We start from the raw sequence: 21,006 nt of genomic DNA, 5'->3' as shown, positions 1-21,006 counted from the left end.
GTGTAGCTTGAAACATCGGGATGCTATACTCATTGAGATGAGACTTGATAAGATTTTTGTAGACTGAAGGGCAAATTTTGAAGGACATTTTGCACATGCTTACACTTGTAATGTTCCTTATTTACTGTTCACTGATTTAACACGGGAGAAGTAAACTGCAGGACTACCGAGTCATGCATTCCCAAAAATAAAAAAAAAAAAAAATAGATTTGAAAAGAATACAAAAATAAAAAATAAAGCACAAGCTCAAATCTAATTTTTCTTAGCCCAATAAATTTTGATCTCGTGCCATCCTAGACTTGAAACAATTTCGATCTAGCCATGTGGCCGGGTGCAACAGAAGGTAACGCTCCTCATGAGGTAAAGCTCTCCTCTCATCACCTACTCTGTTACTATCAATGTCTAGAATGTGTGGTGGTGCTCTTGGCGTTCCATCGTATGCCAATAAGCGGACACCTCCCTATTCAGCTCAGCTAGTCGTCTTCAACGACGCTCTTCTCGCATCTCAAGCACTCGTTTTGTGGAAATGATCGATTTACGAGCAATTTTGCGCTCTCGAGCCATGAAACTGTAAAAAGAACATAATCAAAACAGAGAATATTCTACAACATAAACACTAAAGATGGCCCACAAAACTCTGAAATGGAAACATATACTTTATTGATATCCAAGCAACGAAGTACCACATCTGATATAACAGTCCCATACAAAGTTAAGCACAAAATATCGACTGAGCCGAAAACAAAACAACACAAGGCTAGATTAGGTATCAAATAACTGGGGGTGCTTTCATGACTACTGACAAGAACGCTCCCAAGAATTAATGCTTGCGAAACATTTGCTCCCTGCCTAGGGAGTGCTTTCACGTTACAAACATGGCTAATGCAGGGGGGCTCCCAACTCCCTCCACGAGACCCAGTCAGGTAGAGGACGTTTGTAGAGTTAATGTTACATACGCCTCAGGCTATCCCTAAGGTTTCTATTCCTCTTCGACAACCTAAGCATGTGGAGGGCGAAGTTTTTGTGCAATTTACGAAGGAAGAACTGGATCGTTCTGTTGTTCCGTCTTGATTCTATTTGGTCTTGAAGTTTTTGCGGCAAAGGCCTCATCTGGATCATATTAGAGGGTTCATACATAGTCGATGGGGCCTTTTGACGCAACCAGTGGTGTCTGTGATGCTTAAGGAGCGTAATGTCTGTGAGGTTCTCGAATGAAGACGACTTCTTGAAAGCCCTTTCACGGGAGAGTTGCGACATTGAAGGGGCTGCATACAGAGCCTTTCAATGGACGATAGAGTTTAAAGAGGATGAGGAACCGGCGCAAGTGCTAGTGTGGATTATGCTCCCTGGTCTCCCTCCGAATCTATATCAAGAATCATATTGATGGAATATAATGGCTCCGATTGGTATATTTTTACAAAGGGATAATGCAACACGGTGTGCGACCAGAATTGATGGTGCGAGAGTTTGTATGCTTATGAACATTGATCAAGATCCAATTTCTTCTATTTGGATTGGGACGCCAAGGCACCCTACAAGTATTTTGCAAGGGGCGGAGTACGAGACATTGCCGACTTTTTGTTCTTGTTGTAAAGTGCAAGGACATAATCTGAAAACGTGTAGGACTAAGCTTGAGGAAGGAAAAGAACCCAAGAACTTGAGGACCATGAGATCGAATAAAGTTTGGGTTCCTAAGGAGGAGGATGAGGTCAATGCTAAGAAAGACCTGCTAGGGAAGAATATAGAGTCTTCCTCTGTTTTGGTTCTTCAAAATTTAGAGGCCAATGATCAGATGTTAAAGGACGAAAGTGACGCAGGGGTTGTGTCTTTAGAGACTGAGGTTGATATGGAAGCAGCTGAGCCCTTAATGCATGAGACAGATTTGACGATGTGTGCAGAATCAAGTGGGGCCCAAGCTGATAGCGAATTGGTTTTAGTTACGGGTGATGAACAGATTTTCCAACCTGAGGTTACGTATCCTATGGATGGGCTGAAAGATAAGTCTAAGGTGCAAACAGGAGGTACACAGGTACCTATATCGGAATATTTGTAGCTAGTAATTTTTAATCAAGATCATATTGGTATGGAATCGAAGTCTGAAGATGAGGCTGAGTTGGCGCATCCTGCGAAGGAGAAGGATGGAAGTTCTGATTCTAAATTAATGACGAAAAAGGTAATTACTAAAAGAATGCTAAGAAGTTCTTCAAGGGTTTCGAGCATGCCCTCTAAACATTCTCAATGATGAACAAAATTATATTTTGGAATATAAGAGGAATTGGCACTTCTAGAAAGTGATTACGGACATTGGTTTGGGTACATAAGCCTTCTATTCTCTTTCTGGCGGAGCTATTCCGGGATGATCTTCAACTGAGTTACTGGAGTAATTATTTTTTGTATAGTGAATGTCTTTCTTATGCGGACCAGGCTGGTAAAATTTGGTGTTTCTGAATTGCTGGGTTACAGGTGGATGTCATGGGTGGATCAAATCAGTATATTTCTTGGATGATTAATTCTAGTGTTTTGATTTCTACTGTGTATGCAAAATGTCAATATTTAGACAGGTAGGCTTTATGGGAGATTTGCTTGTTATCAATAACTTGCAATTTCCTCATGTGATTTTGTGGGGCTTTAATGTATTGCAGAATGATAGTGAAAGATGTGGTGGCAGTCCAAGGTTACTCACGGCAATGGAGGAGTTTTGTTCTTTCATTGATAATGGCGGGTTGGTGGAGATGCCATTTTTAGGGAACAAACTGTCATGGTGTAATGGGCAATATGGGATGGCTCGCTCATGGGCACGACTCGATAGAGCCTTATGTAATTTGGAATTTCTGGAGTTGTTCCCTTCGGTACAGAATCGTTATCTACCTAGGAGGTCCTCAGACCATTCTCCAATGCTCTTGGGTCTCTCGGAGACTTCTTCTAGGTATGGTCCTGCCTCATTTAAATTCCATTATATGTGGACTACTTATGACGATATTTGGCGATGTGTGTCGAGTTTGGAGGTAAAGGTTTGTGGAAACTAGCAAAAAACTTGAAGAGATTAAAATAGGTACTTAGAACTTGGAACAAGGAGATATTTGAAAGATGTTGAAATGGATGTTTTAGCTAATAAGATGGAGCTTGATGTCTGGTTAAAAAGGGAGGAAGCTCGCCTTGCTCAACAGTTTAAGAGAGATTGGATTTTACAGGGTGAAGTGTCATCATCTTTTTTTAAAGCATTACAATCCAAGAAACATAATGTAGTGATGGAAATGAAAATGTATGATGATCGTGTACTTAGCACGCCGAAAGCCATTCATGAGGAGGCTTGTGTCTATTTTGAGAACTTTCTAAAGGCAAATCAGTCGAGTTCCTAGCAGAATTTGGCTGAATTAATTACGGATGTGAAGTGTCGGAAAAGGAGAATAATATTTTTGGCAGTTCTCCTTCGGTGGAGGAAGTAAAAAATGCTCTATTCTCTATTCCTAAGGATAGGAGTCTTGGTCCAGATGGCTTTGGTTCGGGATTCTATCAGCATTGTTGGTCTCACTCAGGAGCTTATTCATGATATTATTCAATTGTAATGAATGGCACAGCAAAGGGGTTCTTTAAGGGTGGAAGGGGTCTCTGACTAGGTGATCCTTTATCCTCGTACTTATTCATTTTAGTGGAGGAAGTACTTTCCCGTTAGATTAAGAAGAACTTTGCAGAGAGGAGCAAAGTGTTACTCTCATTTGAGACATGGCCCTATAATCTCAAATTTATTGTATGCTGATGATATGATAATTTTTTCCAATGGAGGGAAATCTTCTATTTTGGAGGTAGTTGGTATCTTGCGCACCTACGCTTCATGGTCGGGGCAAAAGGTAAATAATGTCAAATCTCATATGTTTTTTCTCTAAGCATTTTAATAATGCTAGACAGAGGCATATCTATCCATCACTCAGTTTTCAGAAGGGGCGTTTCCATTCAAGTACTTAGGGGTTCCAATTGTGTTGGGTAGATTGAAGTCAGTACATTTCCAGGATATTATTCAAAGAATTCGTAATAGGATTGAAGGTTGGAAAATAAAATTCCTTTCCGCTGGGGCGAGATTGATTCTTTTAAAACAAGTATTGACGAGCATGCCAATCCATCTCCTTTCAGTGATGCACGTTCTGAAAATTGTTTATAGTTAGATCAATAAGATTTGAGTACCTTTTGTCTGGGGCTCGATTAACAAGAATACTAAGAAAAAGTGGATAAAATGGGAGAAACTTTGTAATCCGATGGATGGGGGAGGGCTTGGGTTGAGGAAGTTAGGTGATGTTCAAAGGTCGTTACATTCAAAATTTGCTTGGAACCTCCTATGTTCTGATTCTATTTGGCAAAAGTATTTTTTTTTTGCAAAGTATATGCATGGTGTGCATCCGCTGGGATTTGAATAAGCTGGAACAGTTAATAGGGTCTGAAAAAGTTGAAGAAATTGTCAACGACATTAAGGGTCGAAGGATAGGTGAAGATAAACTTATCTGGCTGGGTAATTCGGAGGGTTCTTTTACGTCTAGGAGTGCCTGGAGTCTTGTTCGGGAGGACAACCATAAATATGAATGGTTGGATTGGATATGGAATGTTGCAATTCCTAAAAGGTTTTATGTGTTTATGTGGAAGGCCCTGAATTCAAATCTGAGTGTGGATGATTGTATAAGGAAGTTGGGAGTGCCTTTAGTGTCCAAGTGTAAGTGTTGTCAACAAGGTGCCGTAGAAGAGCTTAATTATGTGTTGTATAGGGGGAACATAGTGGCGGTCATTTGGAAATTTTGCTCTAACATGTTGGGTATTCCATTTGTTCCAATTCGGTCTTGGAAAGCAACAATGGAGGCTTGGTTTCGTAAAGCATCAAAATTATCACAACTTGGTAGAGGCTAATTGACTTTGTTTCGGTGATCATTTCCTAGAACTTCTGGAGGTGGAGGTGTAAAGCCAGGATGGAAGGCAAGAAAGATAAGTTTCATATTTTATGGAGATTAGTTGAGTATTGGATTCATTGGGTTGGTATTAAGATTAGTAAGGCTTCTCACTTAGTGGATAATGATTTTAAAGTGTTAAACTCTTTGTATCTACCTATTATCGCAAGAAAGAAGGAAGTCTTTAAGGTAGTCAGATGGGCAAAGCCAAATAGGGGTGGCTTAAAATGAATGTGGACGAAAATTGCCTAAATAATCCGAGTATTTTGGGTGCAAGAGGAGTAGTTAGGAATGAATTCGGGAATGTGGTATATGCTTTTTCCGAGTCATATGGGCATGGTAGTAACAACCTTGCGGAAGTTATGGCTTTTTATGGGTAGGTCTTAAACATTGTAAACTATGGGGGTTCAATAATCTTATCATTGAGATGGATTCTTTAATATTAGTGAATTGGATTAAGAAAGGAAGATGTACTCTTTGGTATCTAGAGGACTTTTGGGAAGATATAGTTAAAATGTTGGGAGAAATAAATTTTAATGTTAGTCAAATATATCGAGAAGGAAATAAGGCTACTATTTTTTGGCCCGACTAGGAAGTAGTGGTGTTTCCCATGTTTGGGTAGGTCAAACGGAGCTTCCTCATTTGTTGAAAGGGATCATTAGAACAGATGCATGTGGTCTACCTCAGATTTGAAAGTGTTGAATGTAAATTCAGGACGTGTGATTTGACTTTGGTTAGAGATAGGCTTTTTTGGTTTTTGTTGAGTACTTGGGGATTTGTTTTCTTTATTTTTAAATTTTTTTGTAAATGTCAAGTATTGTGATTGTTAGCATTGTTTTCCTTCGCCACACGTGAGGGCTTATTAATAAATTTGGACAGGGATCACTATTGGACATGTGACTTCCTTCTCTTTTATAAAAATAAAAAAAATAAAAAAATAACTGGGAGTACTTGGCTCGCATATCGACTTCCTTCTCCCAAGTTGCCTCTTGAATATTATGGTTTTGCCAAAGTACTTTGACTAATGGAATTTTGCGGTTCCGTAATTCTTTTTCCTTCCGGTCAATGATATGTACCACTTCTCCTCATAGGTCATGTTGGACTATAAAGGTACACTAGCGGGATCCACCACTGTCGATATCAAGTTCCCAAAACTCTTCTTCAATGAGGACACGTGGAATACATTGTGGATTCCATAAAACTCAATTGGCAACTCCATACAGTACGCAACTGCTCCCACCTTCTCCACTATTTGGTAGGGTCCCACATATCATAGGGTATACCTTCATACGGTACGCAAAACTCTTGGACTTAATTTTTCCTTCATTCCGAAACGTCTTACTCCTCTCATAGGGTATACCTTCACATAGACTTAATTTTCCCTTCAACCCCAAAGTGCCTAATTTCAAACAGGCGTTTCGTCCGAAATTATGAAAATGAGTTATTGCGCCATAAAATCTTAAATAATCAATTGGGTCTAATGGCGTAGACCAAAACATATTCAGAGACTTCTAACTATCTCAAATAATTAAACTCATATTTCTAGCACTATAATGAGTGATAACATTAACTACGTTGACAGACTAAAACCTGAGCGATTGGTCGATTCGTAAAAACTTTTAGGGTTTCAAGAGGTTCCTAAAGTTAATAGAAATTCTATCAGTAAATTTCTAGTGGGCTGTTACACAATTCCTTTATTAAAATTTTACCACGAAGTGCCTCAAAATAAGTAAATTAAATCTAATAAGTGTATCGTCCGAAAATTAAAAATGAGATTATTGAGCCGTAAAATCTTAAATAATCAACTGACACTAATGGCGCAGACCATATCTCAAATTGACACTTCTAACTACTTCAAATAAATAAAAATCGTGCTTCTAGCACTATAGTGAGTGATAGTTCTAACAATGCTGACAAACTAAAACATACACGATTAGTCGAGTCATGAAAACTTGCAGTGTTTACATAAGGTTTTGTTTGTAAATGACCGTTTGGATATTTATTTCATTTCATTATGAAAACTGAATTCAAAATTGTCTAATCTGAGTTGCCAAACTTGCACTTATTTTACTGATGTGGATGCTATATATTATTTTGCAAGTTTCACATTGCATGGTTGTTTTCCACAAAACTTAAAAAATGCAGTTAAATAAGATAGCTATATCTCATGAAACTATCAACAATGGAAGTCTTTTTGTATAGGTAATTATGTGCATGAACTAAATATGGATGCAATATATAAACTAACTAAAAATTATTCGTGCAGTTGATAACATAAATATAAAAAGACAGCGAAAAAAGCTGAGTTAATGATAATATTACCTTTTTCCCAAAACAGCCCAATCCAAAATAGGACTAGCAGAATTTTTTATTTGCTCTATGCAGGACTTTCTCATCAAGAATCTCGTTGCCTAATAAATTATATGATTAAGAAAATGTAAGAGATGACGAATATCAATATAAACGTCTAGTTACAGGTCGGTATATGTTTCTTATTGGATTCAAGCTAATAAAAAAAAATCAAAGCCCTTGAGCACTTTACAAGGCATCGTATTAAACACCAAAAAACATATAAAATTCGATTACAACAGACTATAATTCATGATCTCGTAATTATAGTTTAATAAAAACATTAGTACCCAAAAATATTAAGAAAAAAGATGCGCAGAATATATTTTCAGAACATGCATTAATCGTATGCTATTAGTCAGTAGAGAGAGAGAGAGAGAGAGAGGGGGAAAAACCTTCGCTGAGCTCACTATTGCAGCCGTGGGGCGGCAGTTAGATCTACGCGTGACTGCATGCGGAGAGTCAGGGCATGAGTAACGAGATTTTCGATGCGGAGATGGAACTGTGATTTTAGCATTTGGAAGAGCTGTGTTCTTGTATGTGGAGAAAGGCTGACATCGAAAGGACAGAAAGATGGAGCTGAAATGAATTAAAGCTGAAGTGACGGAAAGCTGAATTGATACGAAAGAAAGGGCAGTTGGCGTGTTCTGACGGCTAGAGCTGTAAGGTACTGAGGCTTATTCCCGCCATTCAATATGAAAAATAAAAATAAAAAATAATTAATATCATTTAAGATCCAGTTGCATAAATAATCTGCTCACATTTTATTTAATTATTATAATTTTTTAAAATATAAATTTAAAAATTAATAAATTATTTATTAATTTTTAAAATAAAAAATTTATTTTAATAATATTATTTAATTTTCAATTTTTATCTATCTCGTTTTATAATCAAAAGAGATCTAATTATTAGATCAATTCTACTGTATGACTCGCACTACTTTGTCTATGTGAGTTGTGCGTGGCAAGTGAGAATATCTTAAATATTCTTATTATTATATTTTATTTTATTATTATTTTTTATTTATTTTATTTATTATTTATTATTTTTCAATATTTTTTATTGTTATTTAATATTTTATTAATATTTTTTTATTATTTTTTTATTACTATTACAAACATTATCAATATTTTTCAAGTATTTTCATTAACTATTTTTTAATCAAATTTTAATTTAAAAATTCATTTTTTAAAATTTAATTAACTATTTTTTAACAATATCAAATAATAAATTCTCTAAATTTATTAAAATATTAACTTTAACATTTTTATTTATTGTAGTTATAATAATAATTAAAATATTTATTCATTATTAAAAAAATACATATTAATATTTTAACACTCATAATTTTTACAATGGATATAATTTTTTAACAACTTTTTTTAACTGCTGGCAATACATCCTATACTTCAAGCATATGTGTGGCTTTTTCAAACAGTTAAGAGCATTGGTAATGGACTAGTTAAATATTAATATAAGTCTAAATTTTTGTTAGATGTGAAAAAAAATCTCTACATTAGACTAGTCAATAGTCCAAAGCTTAAGACTTAATAAATAGTAAATCTTAAATCCTCTCTAAACATGACTAGTTACTATTCACAATAGAAAGTAATATTTAATTATTTCATCACTTCTCTCTCTTTTTGAATGGTAAAATATGCATAGCATGTACATTCTTTCTACTAATTGATAGTGTAGACATTATTTTTACAAAGCATGAAGATCTAAGAAATATATAAATCGTATTTGTAAAAAAAAAATTAAAAAAAACAAAAAATATAATATTATATTATTATTTTAACTTTATAATAGCTAGTCCAATGTAGACTCACCTAGTCAGTGCATTCACATCCGGTTCCTTAAATTTTTCTTTAAATTTTAGCTAAAAAGGACATTATAATTTTATCCTAAATTTTATTCATTTTTAAAAAACTTTCTACATTTCATTTCGTATCATTTCTCTATTCTATTAAAATAATATTATTCTCTTCTTTCTTTATTACTGTTTTCTCTCACTTCTATTTACAAACTTAACTATTTAATTTTTTTTCTTATATTTTGAACTATTACTATAGTGAATATTTTAAACAAAAATTTTAATTATTTTTTTACGGGTTTGATAATATTTTTAAAATTATTATTTTTATATTTTAGTAATTATTTAAATTAATTTTTAAATTATGATTTAAAACTATAATAAATATGAGTAAGAGAAAGTATAGTTGATTGAAAGAAGAATTTATTTTATTTATTAGAATAAAATATTAATAAAAGATGATTTAGGGGATGAATAGTAGTTCTCTATATTTAGGAAACTACTGTTCATCCCCTAAACCAAAATCTTAAAATAGAGAATGGGATGGGAGGGGGTTTTTGAGCTTTTCTCTAAATTATTTTCTATAATTTAAAGATAACAGTGATATGAGGAATGGGATGGAGATGCTCTCAAAAGTTGATATTATAACTAAAAGTTAAAATTCTAGTTAAATTTTAGACTTGATAATAGCTAGACCATTACCAATACTCTAATTAATGACATCTAAATAAGGAAGAAGTTATGCTTACCGTTGGAGGCTTCCCGCTTGAGCTCCCGTGGGACTGTTTTTTTTTTTTTAACTTTTTTTTTATTTCGTAATTAAGTAAGTGTTTTATAATAATATTGTAAATTTTTTTATTTTTTAAAAAATATTTAAAGATATTAAAAAAATCATGTAAAAAAAGCAAAAAAATAAAAAAAACACAAAATATATTAATAGGAGCTCCTAGCGGTGGGCGTAGACCCACCCTCTAAATAAACTTCCCCTCATTGTATTTTGAAAAGTCAAAAAAGTAGAAAATATTTACTTCTGACCATTTGTGCTATCTTTTTTGAGTTTTGTTATACAATTTTTATCACACTTTATATTTTATATTTTTTTTAATTTTTTTCAGAATTTATTTTTTTTAAATTATTTTAAATTATTTATTTATTATTCATATAATAAATATTTGATAAAAGAAAAAAATAATAAAAATTAAAAAAAAAATGTAGAATATGGAGAGGTTATGAAAATTTATTCATATTTTCTTTCCAATATCAAAAACTCTATTTAGAGCACAATTCTTCTGCCTACGGTCGTTACGTACAGTCGGTGACTCCATATCACATTTTTAAAAAAAAATAAAAAACAAAACAAAATGCCCGCCCGAAACAAGAATGAAATAAAGTCAGTATCGAATGTTGATCCGAATTAAATTGAAAAGTATTATTTTTTAATATTATTATTATTTTAAAATTAAAAAAAATTATAATAATAAGTTAAAATAATTTTAGGTTAAAACAGAATTTATGTTTATCTAAAATTGTGTTTAGATGTTGAATTGAATTGAGATGATATAATATTATTAAAATATTATTTTTTAATATTATTATTATTTTAAAATTTAAAAAAATTAAATTATTTATTATATTTTATATTAAAATTTAAAAAAATTATAATAATGAGTTAAGATGAATTGAGTAACCAAACGAAAATCTTCCTCTTCCCACCCATCTGGATTTTTGGTTTCTTGTTCGTGTTAGTTCTTCGTCTTCCTGCTCACTGATCTGGGCAATTGCTACCCACATTGCTTCTGAGTCGTATTGTTTGTCTTGATTTGTGGGTCTCTATTTTCGTGTGGTCTTCTCTGTCGGCAGCATCAAGCATTGATAAAGTTTTTCTTTTCTGTCTACATTTGGTCAACTATTTCTTTTTGTCAGATTCAACTAGTTTTGGTCAGCCTCATTCCTCTTCTCAGAAGAGAAAGCTGCTATCATCTTTTATAAACCCAAAATATTTCTGGGGCCATTTACATACACTTGAGCTAAGATGTTTCTTTATATGTAAACAAGATTTCATTCAAGATAATAATAGACAAATATACAGATATTCGACCTTTAACTAAGATATGTAAATAGTAAACTCCTCACAATTTCCACTTCGGAGTAGAAAAGCTCAGAGATTCTGATCCCAAAATAATGGAATACGAAAAAAGAAGAAAATAGGGAATAGAAACCAAAACCAGCATGGTGCCCAACTCATGAAATAGCAGATTTTAAGTGCTGGCCAAAATTTTAAAGCAATACTAATTATTTAAGATGAAAAAGATATCCTCGTTAGAATAAAACTTGACAAAAAAAACCGTACAAAATCATCAAACATGTCAAACCGCATAAATTTCGACGACACAATTGTCCTGAAGAAAATATTGCATTGAATAAAAAGGACATTAACTTGATGGCCAAAAACATCTGACATGCTTGCATAATTATGCCTTGACCCGTCCATAAAACTTCTATTTCTCTTGAGTTGTCTGGAATCGGCCGTGCCCAAACTTTGGGGAGGTGTCGATGAACTTGAGCTTGATCTCCTCGCGAGCAGGACGCGATGTTTGCTTGAGTAGAGATTGACGAAGCGAAACAACCCTCTTTTTTGGACCAACACAAAGAACTCGGGAAGGTCTTCGAGGGAGAGAAACACAGAGGGGGAGGGAGAGTCGAAGATCTGGGAAAATGAGGATCAAATACTGAAACGGTGCGTTTTTAATTTTTTCACGTCAGACCGGTTTGTCCCGCGCATGCACCAGGTGACTGCCTATAGCGTTTTTCATTTAGAGCATTTTCAATTGGTTTTCCTTAACTTCTTTTTCTCTATAATTGGTGGAAAAATTTAAGGAATGTTCTCAAAATTTTCTTCCATCCGGATTCTTAGTTTAGAGAAAAAATTTAAGGAATAATAGTTATTCATATTTGAAAAATTACTATACATTTTCTAAATCATTATTATTAATATTTTATTCATTTTAATTAAATTAATTCTTATTTCAATTATTTACACTTTCTCTCATATTCATATTTATTATAATTTTAAATAATAATTTTAAATTAATTTAAATAAGTATGAAAATATTAAAAAATAATAATTTTAAAAATATTAAAAATAATTTAAATTTTTATTTAAAATATTTATTAGAGTAATAATTCAAAATATAAAAAAAAATATTAAATAATTAAATTTGTAAATGGATGTGAGAGAAAAAAATAATAAAAAAAATAGATAAATATTTTAATAGAATTAAAAATGAATAAAAAATGAGATGTAGAAGATTTTTAAAAAATGAATAAAATTTAAAAAATATATTTTTTAATTAAATTATAGAAAATTTTATGAACCACCCTATTGATGTTTTACAACCGGTTGAAAAACTCTCGCACAACCGTATAATAAAAAAAGAAAAATGCTTCTTGCAACCGTCAAGGTAATCGGCGCGCAATCGTGTTGCACGTGGAAAATGAAAATGAAACGGTGCTTTTCATTTTGGAATGGATTCAAGCAAATTTTGATTGAACTGACAGGAGAAACAAAACCTGATAGCCCCTTCATCGTGAACCTCCCTTTTCCCCTTATGCTCTCCTTCATCGCATCCTCCTTCTCCCCTAATGTTCGTTTCTCCTTCGTCTCTCCGAAGCTTCTCTTCTTCTCTCCTACAAAGCTCATTGACCAAGATAGAACATCATATTGATTATTTTTAATTTAATTTCAGTGGTACCAAGTCGATGGCACACCATTCATTCGAGTCAAATTCCCAAGGGAAAAGGAAAAAAAAATGAGGGGAAAAAAAACCTGCAGGCTGAACATAATTCTCAGTTGTGAACGATCATGAGTGCTGAATTATGGGGAAGAGCATATTTATATTCCCAAAAATTAGAGAGGAAATTCAGCAAATGGAAGAAAAAAATGGGAATGAAAATCTAGAAAAAATTATGGCGTTTTCGGCGCCAATTGCTTCAATTAATGACTGCTTTGCTTTTAGTTTCTCTTTGTTTTCAGGGTCTTCTAGTTAATTGGGTTTCTCGTCGAAGCACAAGTGGTTGAGGTACCACATGGGATTGGAACCAATTCGTACACTGAGGAGAACCGAAGAATTCACGCAACAACTATTAGAAGAGGAAGGAGGAGGAGAATGGTCTTCTTCCTTCCACTCGAAAGGCTCTGCAGAAATGGGTTTGGTCTTCTAGGTTTCAGTCGCAGTCCTTCCTTCTTTCTTCCTTCTGGATTTCAGTTGTTCTTCTTCTTCTTTTCCCTCTCTTGGTTCAGTGACTTCAGTCCGATAGTTCTCTCGGTTTTCTTTTTTTTTTTTAATTTAAATTTCTGTGTTGACACGTCAGGCAGTTACTTGACAATTCCACATAGACGGTTGTACGTAACAATTCTAAAAAATAAATTTATTTATTTTTACCTCTCTTCGTTTGGTTCCCCTCTCTCTCAATTAATTTTTTCCTAACCTTTTAATCCTCTCATTCTTCCTCCCGATTTCACTCGAGGGAGTGGCATCACTGGCATGGTTTCCCGTTCATTGCCTTTTAACTTTTAAGTTACGTATGAATTTTTAAATTACGTTTAAATGTGTTGAATTGAGTTACGAGGATAAAATATTATTTTTTAATATTTTTATTATTTAAAAATTTAAAAAAATTAAATTATTTATTATATTTTATATTAAAATTTAAAAAAATTATAATAATAAATTAAAATAAATTTACTTTTCAAACAAAACACAGCTCCGTCTCCGCTTAAGACAACCTCAACAATCACATCCACACTACATCGCATACGACAACCCCACACATTTCCTCTCTCTCTACTGACGCTGCGTTCTTGTATGTGCAGAAAGGCTGACACCTAAATGAAAGAAGATAAAGTTGAAATGAAATGAAAAAAGCTGGAGTCATTGTAAGTGGAGGACAGAAAGCTGAATTGATACGACTAATTTGGATCTGGATAAGTGTAAATTTTTTTTTATATAAATTTTAGATACTTTTAAATATTTTAAAAGAAAAATAAAAAAATTTATAATATCATTTTAATCACTAAATAAGAAAAAGAAATGATAGAAGCCGAAGAAATGTTTCGAACTTTGCATCTGAATGACTTGAAGTGACCCACGTGGATAAGCTTCTTTCGATTATGTTATATTTAAATATTAAATTAAATTGATTAAAATTGAATTGAAATAATAAAATATTATTAAAATATTATATTTTAATATTATTATTATTTTAAAATTAAAAAAAATAATAATAATAAATTAAAATAAATTGAGATAATTTAACATTCTAAATAAGCCTTAATTACAGAAGAATCAATTTGAATTTAAAAACAAAAAACGCCCTTCCCCTTTGTTTTCCTCCCTCCCTCCCGCTCCGTCCCGTCCCCCCAAATAAAATCTCTTCTGTAGAATGAAATCTCATCCCGTTCAGATCTCTTCCCAGAAGTGTCATTCTCTGTACATCTCCTCTACTCCTTCAATGAAATGTCATCCTCTCCGTCATCACACTATTTTCTGTCAGTGGCATCCCCAAGATGACTACCAATGTGGGAAAAAAAAAAAAAAAAAAAAAAGCATAACTTATGGCAGTAAAACAAAGAGCACGTGTATAGTGAGAAAACATGTCAATAGTGGCGAAATCCAGGTTGGTTTGGCAGCTGAGGCGAAAACATATATGGTCCTCTTGAAGCATATTGAGAGAACAGCTATGGCTTGAAAAATATGAATGTAATAGCTGAAGAAAACTGCATGTTGATCCATCTCACTCTCCTTATAATTCTTAGTAGACGCAGTTTGTATGGAAAAAATGCCATTGACTTCCAAATATGTAAATAGATTTTTTTCTCTTTTTGCAAGAAATTCAGGTGTAATTCGTTTTGATTCTTTCATACAATCAAATGCTTATGAACTTTCATGATTGTAAATGAGGTCGTATTGGCAGTAAAGATTAGAAAAATTAATGAACATCCCAACTCAGATGGATGCAAAGTTCTACCAAATGATTATATTACACCTCATGTGTTGAACCATGAAGAGCTCAAATCTTTCCTGGAATTACCTTTATACCATGTTACCCGAGAGATATCAAATAAATATATTTTATCAAAGAGTTTTTCTAACAACAATTTCCAAAGAAAGAAATCCATGTTTTTTTTTTTTTTGTAGTCAATACATGCTGGGGGATCCACCTCTAGCGATGGAACCCAGAATAAGATTACTAAAAGAGCTAGTTCAGATGCAAAAAGCAACATCTTCAAAAGTTCCTTTGAAAAGAAAAGCCCTTAGCCCCACGCCATGCTGGGGTTCGTAAATCATTATCCTTAATATTCTACCCAATATGTTTGGTAATAACTTCTTAGAGAGACTACAAGAGGGAAGGAATGTTATTTACCGTTCGGATTCCTGGGGACGCGAGGCCAGATGGAGGGGAGTTGCAAGATGACGTCGGAAATTGAGGGCTGCTACTGTTCGGAGTGGAGGCTGGTGCCGAACGGAGGGAGAGGGAGAGGGATTCCGTCTGTCTGGGTTTTGGGGGTCATCTGCAATATGGGTTTGGTGATTTGGTCATCTGGTTTCAAATCAATTTTCAGTTTTTTTTTAATATTAAATAAATTATGTGGCACATGCCACATCAGTTGGGACAAATTACGGGACAAATCTTCGGTGACTGTAGAAGAACTCTTGAAATAACGCGTGTTCTGACGACTAGAGCTGTAAGGATGATTCACGTCATTCGATATGAAAAATAAAAATGAAAAATAGTTCGTAACGTTTAAGATCATAAATAATCTGGTTTTAATTATTATAAATTTTAAAAATTTATACATAAAATATAATTAATTAATTAATTAATTTAAATCTTAAAATAAAAATTACATTAAAAAATTATATTTTTTATTTAATTTTTAACTTTTATCTATCTCATTTTATAATCAAACGAGACCTAACTATTAGATCAATTCTATTATGACTCGACGCTACTTTGTCATGGTGTACTAAGAGCATTAATAATGACCTAACTATTTTTTAATCAAATTTTGACTAGAAAATTTATTTTTTTAAATTTAATTAGTCAATCTTCAACAATATCAAATAACAAACTCTTTAATTTTTTTTCCCCTTAGCCTGTAATTGTTGTGTGAGCCGAAAGGAGGAGAACTTGGAGCATGTTCTTGGCAAGGTTGAGTTTGCCGGGCTGTTTGGAAAAAGGTGTCGGTAGAATTAGGAATTCCGTTTATTCCTCAGCAGAGTTGGAACGAAAGGGTACAAGTGTGGTTTAATCGTGCATCTCGACAGTCACAGGTGGGTATATTGTTGGGGTTACAACCTAGCGTTGTGGTGTGGTGGTTGTGGAGTAGAAGGTGCAAGGCAAAAATGGAAGGGAGGGCTGAGTCGGTCTCGGAAGTGTGGAGCTCAATTAAATATTGGGAGCAGATCATTGTTGCTTGAATGGTCAAGGTGCAGAAGCTGTCTATTTTTGATGAAGAGATTCTGAGAAAAATGTGCCGATAATAGAGAAAGCTACAATGAAGGTAAAGGTGGTGCGATGGGTTAAACCAAGGCCTAACCGTTGGATATTAAATCTAGATGGGAGCAGTTTTGGGAACCCCGGTCCAGCTGGGGTGGGTGGGCTGCTTCGGGATTGTAAAGGTAAATTGATTTTTGGCTATTCAAAATTTTTTGGTTTTTGTTTTAATAACGAGGATGAGCTTTGAGCGGTTATAGAAGGAATAAAAATTTGTCATCAGTTGGGGCATATGTGCATAGACAGAATGTGATTCTTTGGTGGTTGTCTCGTGGATATTGTCTAGAAACTGTATAGTTTGGTATCTTTGGAACTATTGGGATGAGTTAATGAAACTTTTGGTAGATTTTGACTATTCTATTAAGTATTTTCTTTAGAGAAGGGAATAAAGTTGCACATGTTTTGGCAAAGGGTGGTGTTCACGGATTGGATACAGTTTCCTCGGAAAATTAGGGGGCTGTACAAATTGGATATGATGGGCACAACATATGTTAGACATATTTGGTAATTGTATAGGTTTTGTTTAATGGGGTTGAGTGTTTTTTTGGGTTTCATTTGAGTTTCATGGTTTTTTTGTAGACAAAGTTTCCCTTTCTCATAAGTGAGAATTTTTAATAAAGGGCAGGAGGTGCCGTCTTCCTTTTACTAAAAAAAAAACTCTTTAAATCTATTATTATTCTATTAAAATATTGATTTTAATATTTTTATTTATTTTAATTCTAATTATAATTAAAATATTTATTATTTATTAAAAAATACACATTAATTTTTTTAACGTTGATATTAATTCAACGACTTTTTTATATTGCTGTCAATACTGTATACTCTGACTTTTGGCATATGTGTGGCATCTAAATAAACATCCCTTCGTTGCATTAGAAGAGCAAGCGAAGTTATATTTTGAAAAGAGAAAAAAGAAGTAAATATTTACTTCTGTTGGTGTTATCTTCCCTTTCCTATATTGCAGTCTGGCCCAACAAGTTTGGATATACCAAGCTGCTGGTAGTAGTATAGTATTCCCGTAGCCCATTGTCAGCAAAAAGGTAAAACATAGATAAATATATACACGCATGATGGGAATCAAGAGAGGTATAATCTTAAAGATCATTTACAATTTTCAGATGGGCCAATTACAAGGTCAAGAGCCAAGAGGATCAATGAGGTAATGCGAGGATTGATGCAATCCATTTGGGACAAGTTTTGCAAGAGCCCAACATTTAAAATGGGCTTGAATGATGAAGATCGAGTTTTGATTCATTTGATAAGTTATGGAAGAGGGCAAGGGCAAGACTTAAAGGCTTTGGGCTCTTGAAGGGTTTCAACTTTTTTAATTCATTTAAATGACTTATTTTATTAGTTTAAAATTATTGGGTTTAATTATGAGAAGAACTTAATGGTGGGTCTATTCAAGGGCTTGTTGGGAAATTTATTATTTTGTTGAACTAGGGCTTTAAGAATTACTGTAGTGAACTAGGGTTTTAAAAGTACTGTAGCTAAGTTACTGTAGTGCCGTATTGTAGCCACGATACTATTCACTCAAGGGTATTTTTGGAAGTTGGGGCTTTAATTTGGCTGGGGTTTTAATTAGGTTTTGGTTTAAATACTTTTTGTTACTTCATTTTAAGAAGTTTATGAAATTTAATGAATTTATTCATTATGAGTTGAGTTTTACTCCTCTTGTTCTTAATTGAACTTTCAAACTTATCAAAGGTAAATCACAATCTTTGTAGCGTTTCTCCTTGTAATTTGGGTTCTTGAGATGGGTTTTTCAACGGGTCTAGATTTTAATATAATCTAGGTTTTTTAAACGACTTCTCATCGGGTCTAGACTCTCCATCCATTGACTTGAGTTTGACTTTCTTCGGTGAGTTTTTAAATTGATTATGGGTTCAAGGGATTTCATTCCCGTGGGTTCATATCAACGCACCCTTATATTCATCGAATAAGGAACTTGGCGCACTGCCTCCTACATGCAGGAAGATTATTTTAAGGCTACAAAATAATTTAGCCAGCAATTTGGGCTGGTTAAATCTAGCCAACCAAGAAGATGATGGACAAATTTATTATAGATTTAGTTAGTTTGATGTAGATATGATATGAACCTGTAATAATGAAATCCCTTGAACCCACAGGAATGAAATCCCTTGAACCCACAATCAATTTGAAAACTCATCCAAGAAAGCTAAAATCAAGCCAATGAAAAATTTAGATCCGTTGAGGAACTCGTTTCAAGAACCTAGATTAAATGAAAATCTAGATCCGTTTAAGAACCTGTCTCAAGAACCTAAATTATAAGGAAGAACGCTACAAATGTTGTGATTTACCTTTGATAAGTTCAAAAATTTCATTCAAGAACAAGAAAAGATAAACTCAATTCACAATGAATAAATTCATCAAATTTCATAAATTGATTAAAATGAGGCTACCAAGAGTATTTAAAACAAAACCTAATTAAAATCCTAACCAATATAAATCTCCATCTTTCAAAAATGCCCCTGAGTGAATAGTGTCACGTCTACAGTAAGGCTACAGTTACTTTTTAAAACCCTAGTTCAACAAAATAATAATTTTCCCAACATGCTATTGAATAGGCGCCCCCCATAAGTCTTCTCATAATAAACCTAGTTATTCTAAACTAATAAAATAAGTCCTTTAAATGAATTAAATAAGTTGAAAGACCTCAAGTGTCCAAAGCCTTTAAGTCATGTTGTTGCATTCTTCTATAACTTGTATCAAATGAATAAAACTGGATCTTCATCCTTCAAGCCCATCTTAAATGTTGGGCTCTTGCTAGACTCGTCCCAAGTGGATTGCACCAATCATTGCATTGCCTCCTTGATCTTCTTAGCTCATGACCTTATAATTGACTCATCTGGAACTTGCAAATGATCTTTAAGACTAGGTCCATCTCGGAGCCCATCAAGATAGTTTTTAAGTTAATTAGCTAAAGTTTGACCAAAATTTAACAATGCCTAATTCACTACTAGTGCTCTAATATTGTTGTTTCAATTGTAAGCAGCGCATGAAGACCTGACATACCAAAAATTAAAGAAAGCTAAAAAGTGATGAAGTTAGAAAAGGAGCGTACGCATCCATTGACAGATGGAAAAGTTAGTATAGATTTCATTTAGTTACTGTTTGGATAGTAAATTGAGATGAGATGAGTTGATATAAAAGTTGAAAGTCATTTGTGTCGTAGGACATGTGCAGTGGCGGAACGGGTGCACGTAATATAGGCTCGCGACATTAGGCTGGCTGCCCGCCGCCCTTCAGTAGCAACTCCATCTGTGTCTGGCACAACTCTGAATGGCTGGACAGAGCCAATGGAGGTCATTGTGCCTAAAACTCATCGTGCAAAGTCCTAGGGCCAACAGGGACCATCTTGCCGGCCTATCGTGAGTCAGTGAGGAAAACACCGACCACCACCAGATACACCAGAGTTTTCTACCGCTAATATAGTGACCCACGCCAATGGAAGCTCCACTTTGGAAGAATACCGGCGCACCCAACGTACACCCAGGTGTTTCGCACGAAAGAGCACCACCACCAAAAGTTCATGTCCAAGCATTTGTGAGCCGATGTGGCCACCACCAACTGCCTCCTGACCCACCAGCATTCTACGTCGTTGACAAGGAAGTCTTCAACCGTGGAGACACCACCCCATAGCTCGGTCACCCACAGCGAGTAAAGTCTCGTGAGTACGTCTTTGCCCGGCCACCCGTGAGCTCAAGGACCCCATCGGCGCCCACCAGCGAAATCGTCAGCGTTTTCTATCACCGGCCGTGAGTTCCTTGCCCATAGAAGCTTTGCTCGCCACCTAGGAGGTCACCATCATTGCCTTTGCTTATCATCGAGCAGGTCGCTTCCGTCACCTTTGCTCGCCAAAGACGAGGCCGCTGCCATCACCTTTGCTCGCCACAGAGGAGGTCGCCGCCATCACCTCTGCTTCCACACTAAGGATTCCACTTGCCTGAGTTCCTCGCTACCATATGTTATTCACCCCGAGAGTTCGTCACCACGACTGAGTGAAGCCACCAGTAATCGCCATCCAAACCATTGGCGTTCGCTGCCGCCATGCCACCGTAACGTTCCTCGGCCAGGAAACCACCCACGAACCCAATCTCACCATGCGCAGCATATGTGTATGGTGAACGCCACAATACACCCAAAAGCCTCACTTGGCAGGCATGAAGCCTGCCATCCCATGCACAATGTAGGCCTCGTCCAACCACCTCATTGTACCACCAGACGAAGACAATGAGTGTTTCCCCATGGTTCCTCATAGATCAAAGGCCCATCAACTGGCAGGAAGGAACCCACTAGCCGACAATGGGCTAGTAAGGCAACCAACGG

General features: G+C 34.7%; 1 protein-coding gene across 1 annotated transcript; it reads right to left on the bottom strand.

The window, feature by feature from the left end:
• Positions 1-295: 295 nt before the first annotated feature.
• Positions 296-20,590, bottom strand: LOC121246483. Its single transcript, XM_041144661.1, has 5 exons — positions 20,526-20,590; positions 12,667-12,783; positions 7,673-7,937; positions 7,251-7,339; positions 296-568 (listed from the first exon to the last, which is right to left on the bottom strand). The coding sequence occupies exons 1-5, from the start codon at positions 20,588-20,590 to the stop codon at positions 484-486; spliced, it is 621 nt and encodes a 206-aa protein (XP_041000595.1). The 3' UTR covers positions 296-483.
• Positions 20,591-21,006: the final 416 nt, after the last annotated feature.

The sequence above is a fragment of the Juglans microcarpa x Juglans regia genome, chromosome 1D (genome assembly GCF_004785595.1).
Source record: "Juglans microcarpa x Juglans regia isolate MS1-56 chromosome 1D, Jm3101_v1.0, whole genome shotgun sequence".
NCBI classification, from domain to species: Eukaryota; Viridiplantae; Streptophyta; class Magnoliopsida; order Fagales; family Juglandaceae; genus Juglans; species Juglans microcarpa x Juglans regia.
This window is presented reverse-complemented; position numbering and strand designations above follow the sequence as displayed.

Coding starts and splice junctions, on each gene's coding strand:
- LOC121246483 (XM_041144661.1), bottom strand. CDS start 20,590: ATGGCGGCGACCTCCTCTGTGGCGAGCAAAGGTGATGGCAGCGGCCTC. Junction 12,784..20,525: donor CTCGTCTTTGGCGAGCAAAG/GTGACGGAAGCG, acceptor TGAGCTTTGTAG/GAGAGAAGAAGAGAAGCTTC. Junction 7,340..7,672: donor CAATAGTGAGCTCAGCGAAG/GTTTTTCCCCCT, acceptor ATAATTTATTAG/GCAACGAGATTCTTGATGAG.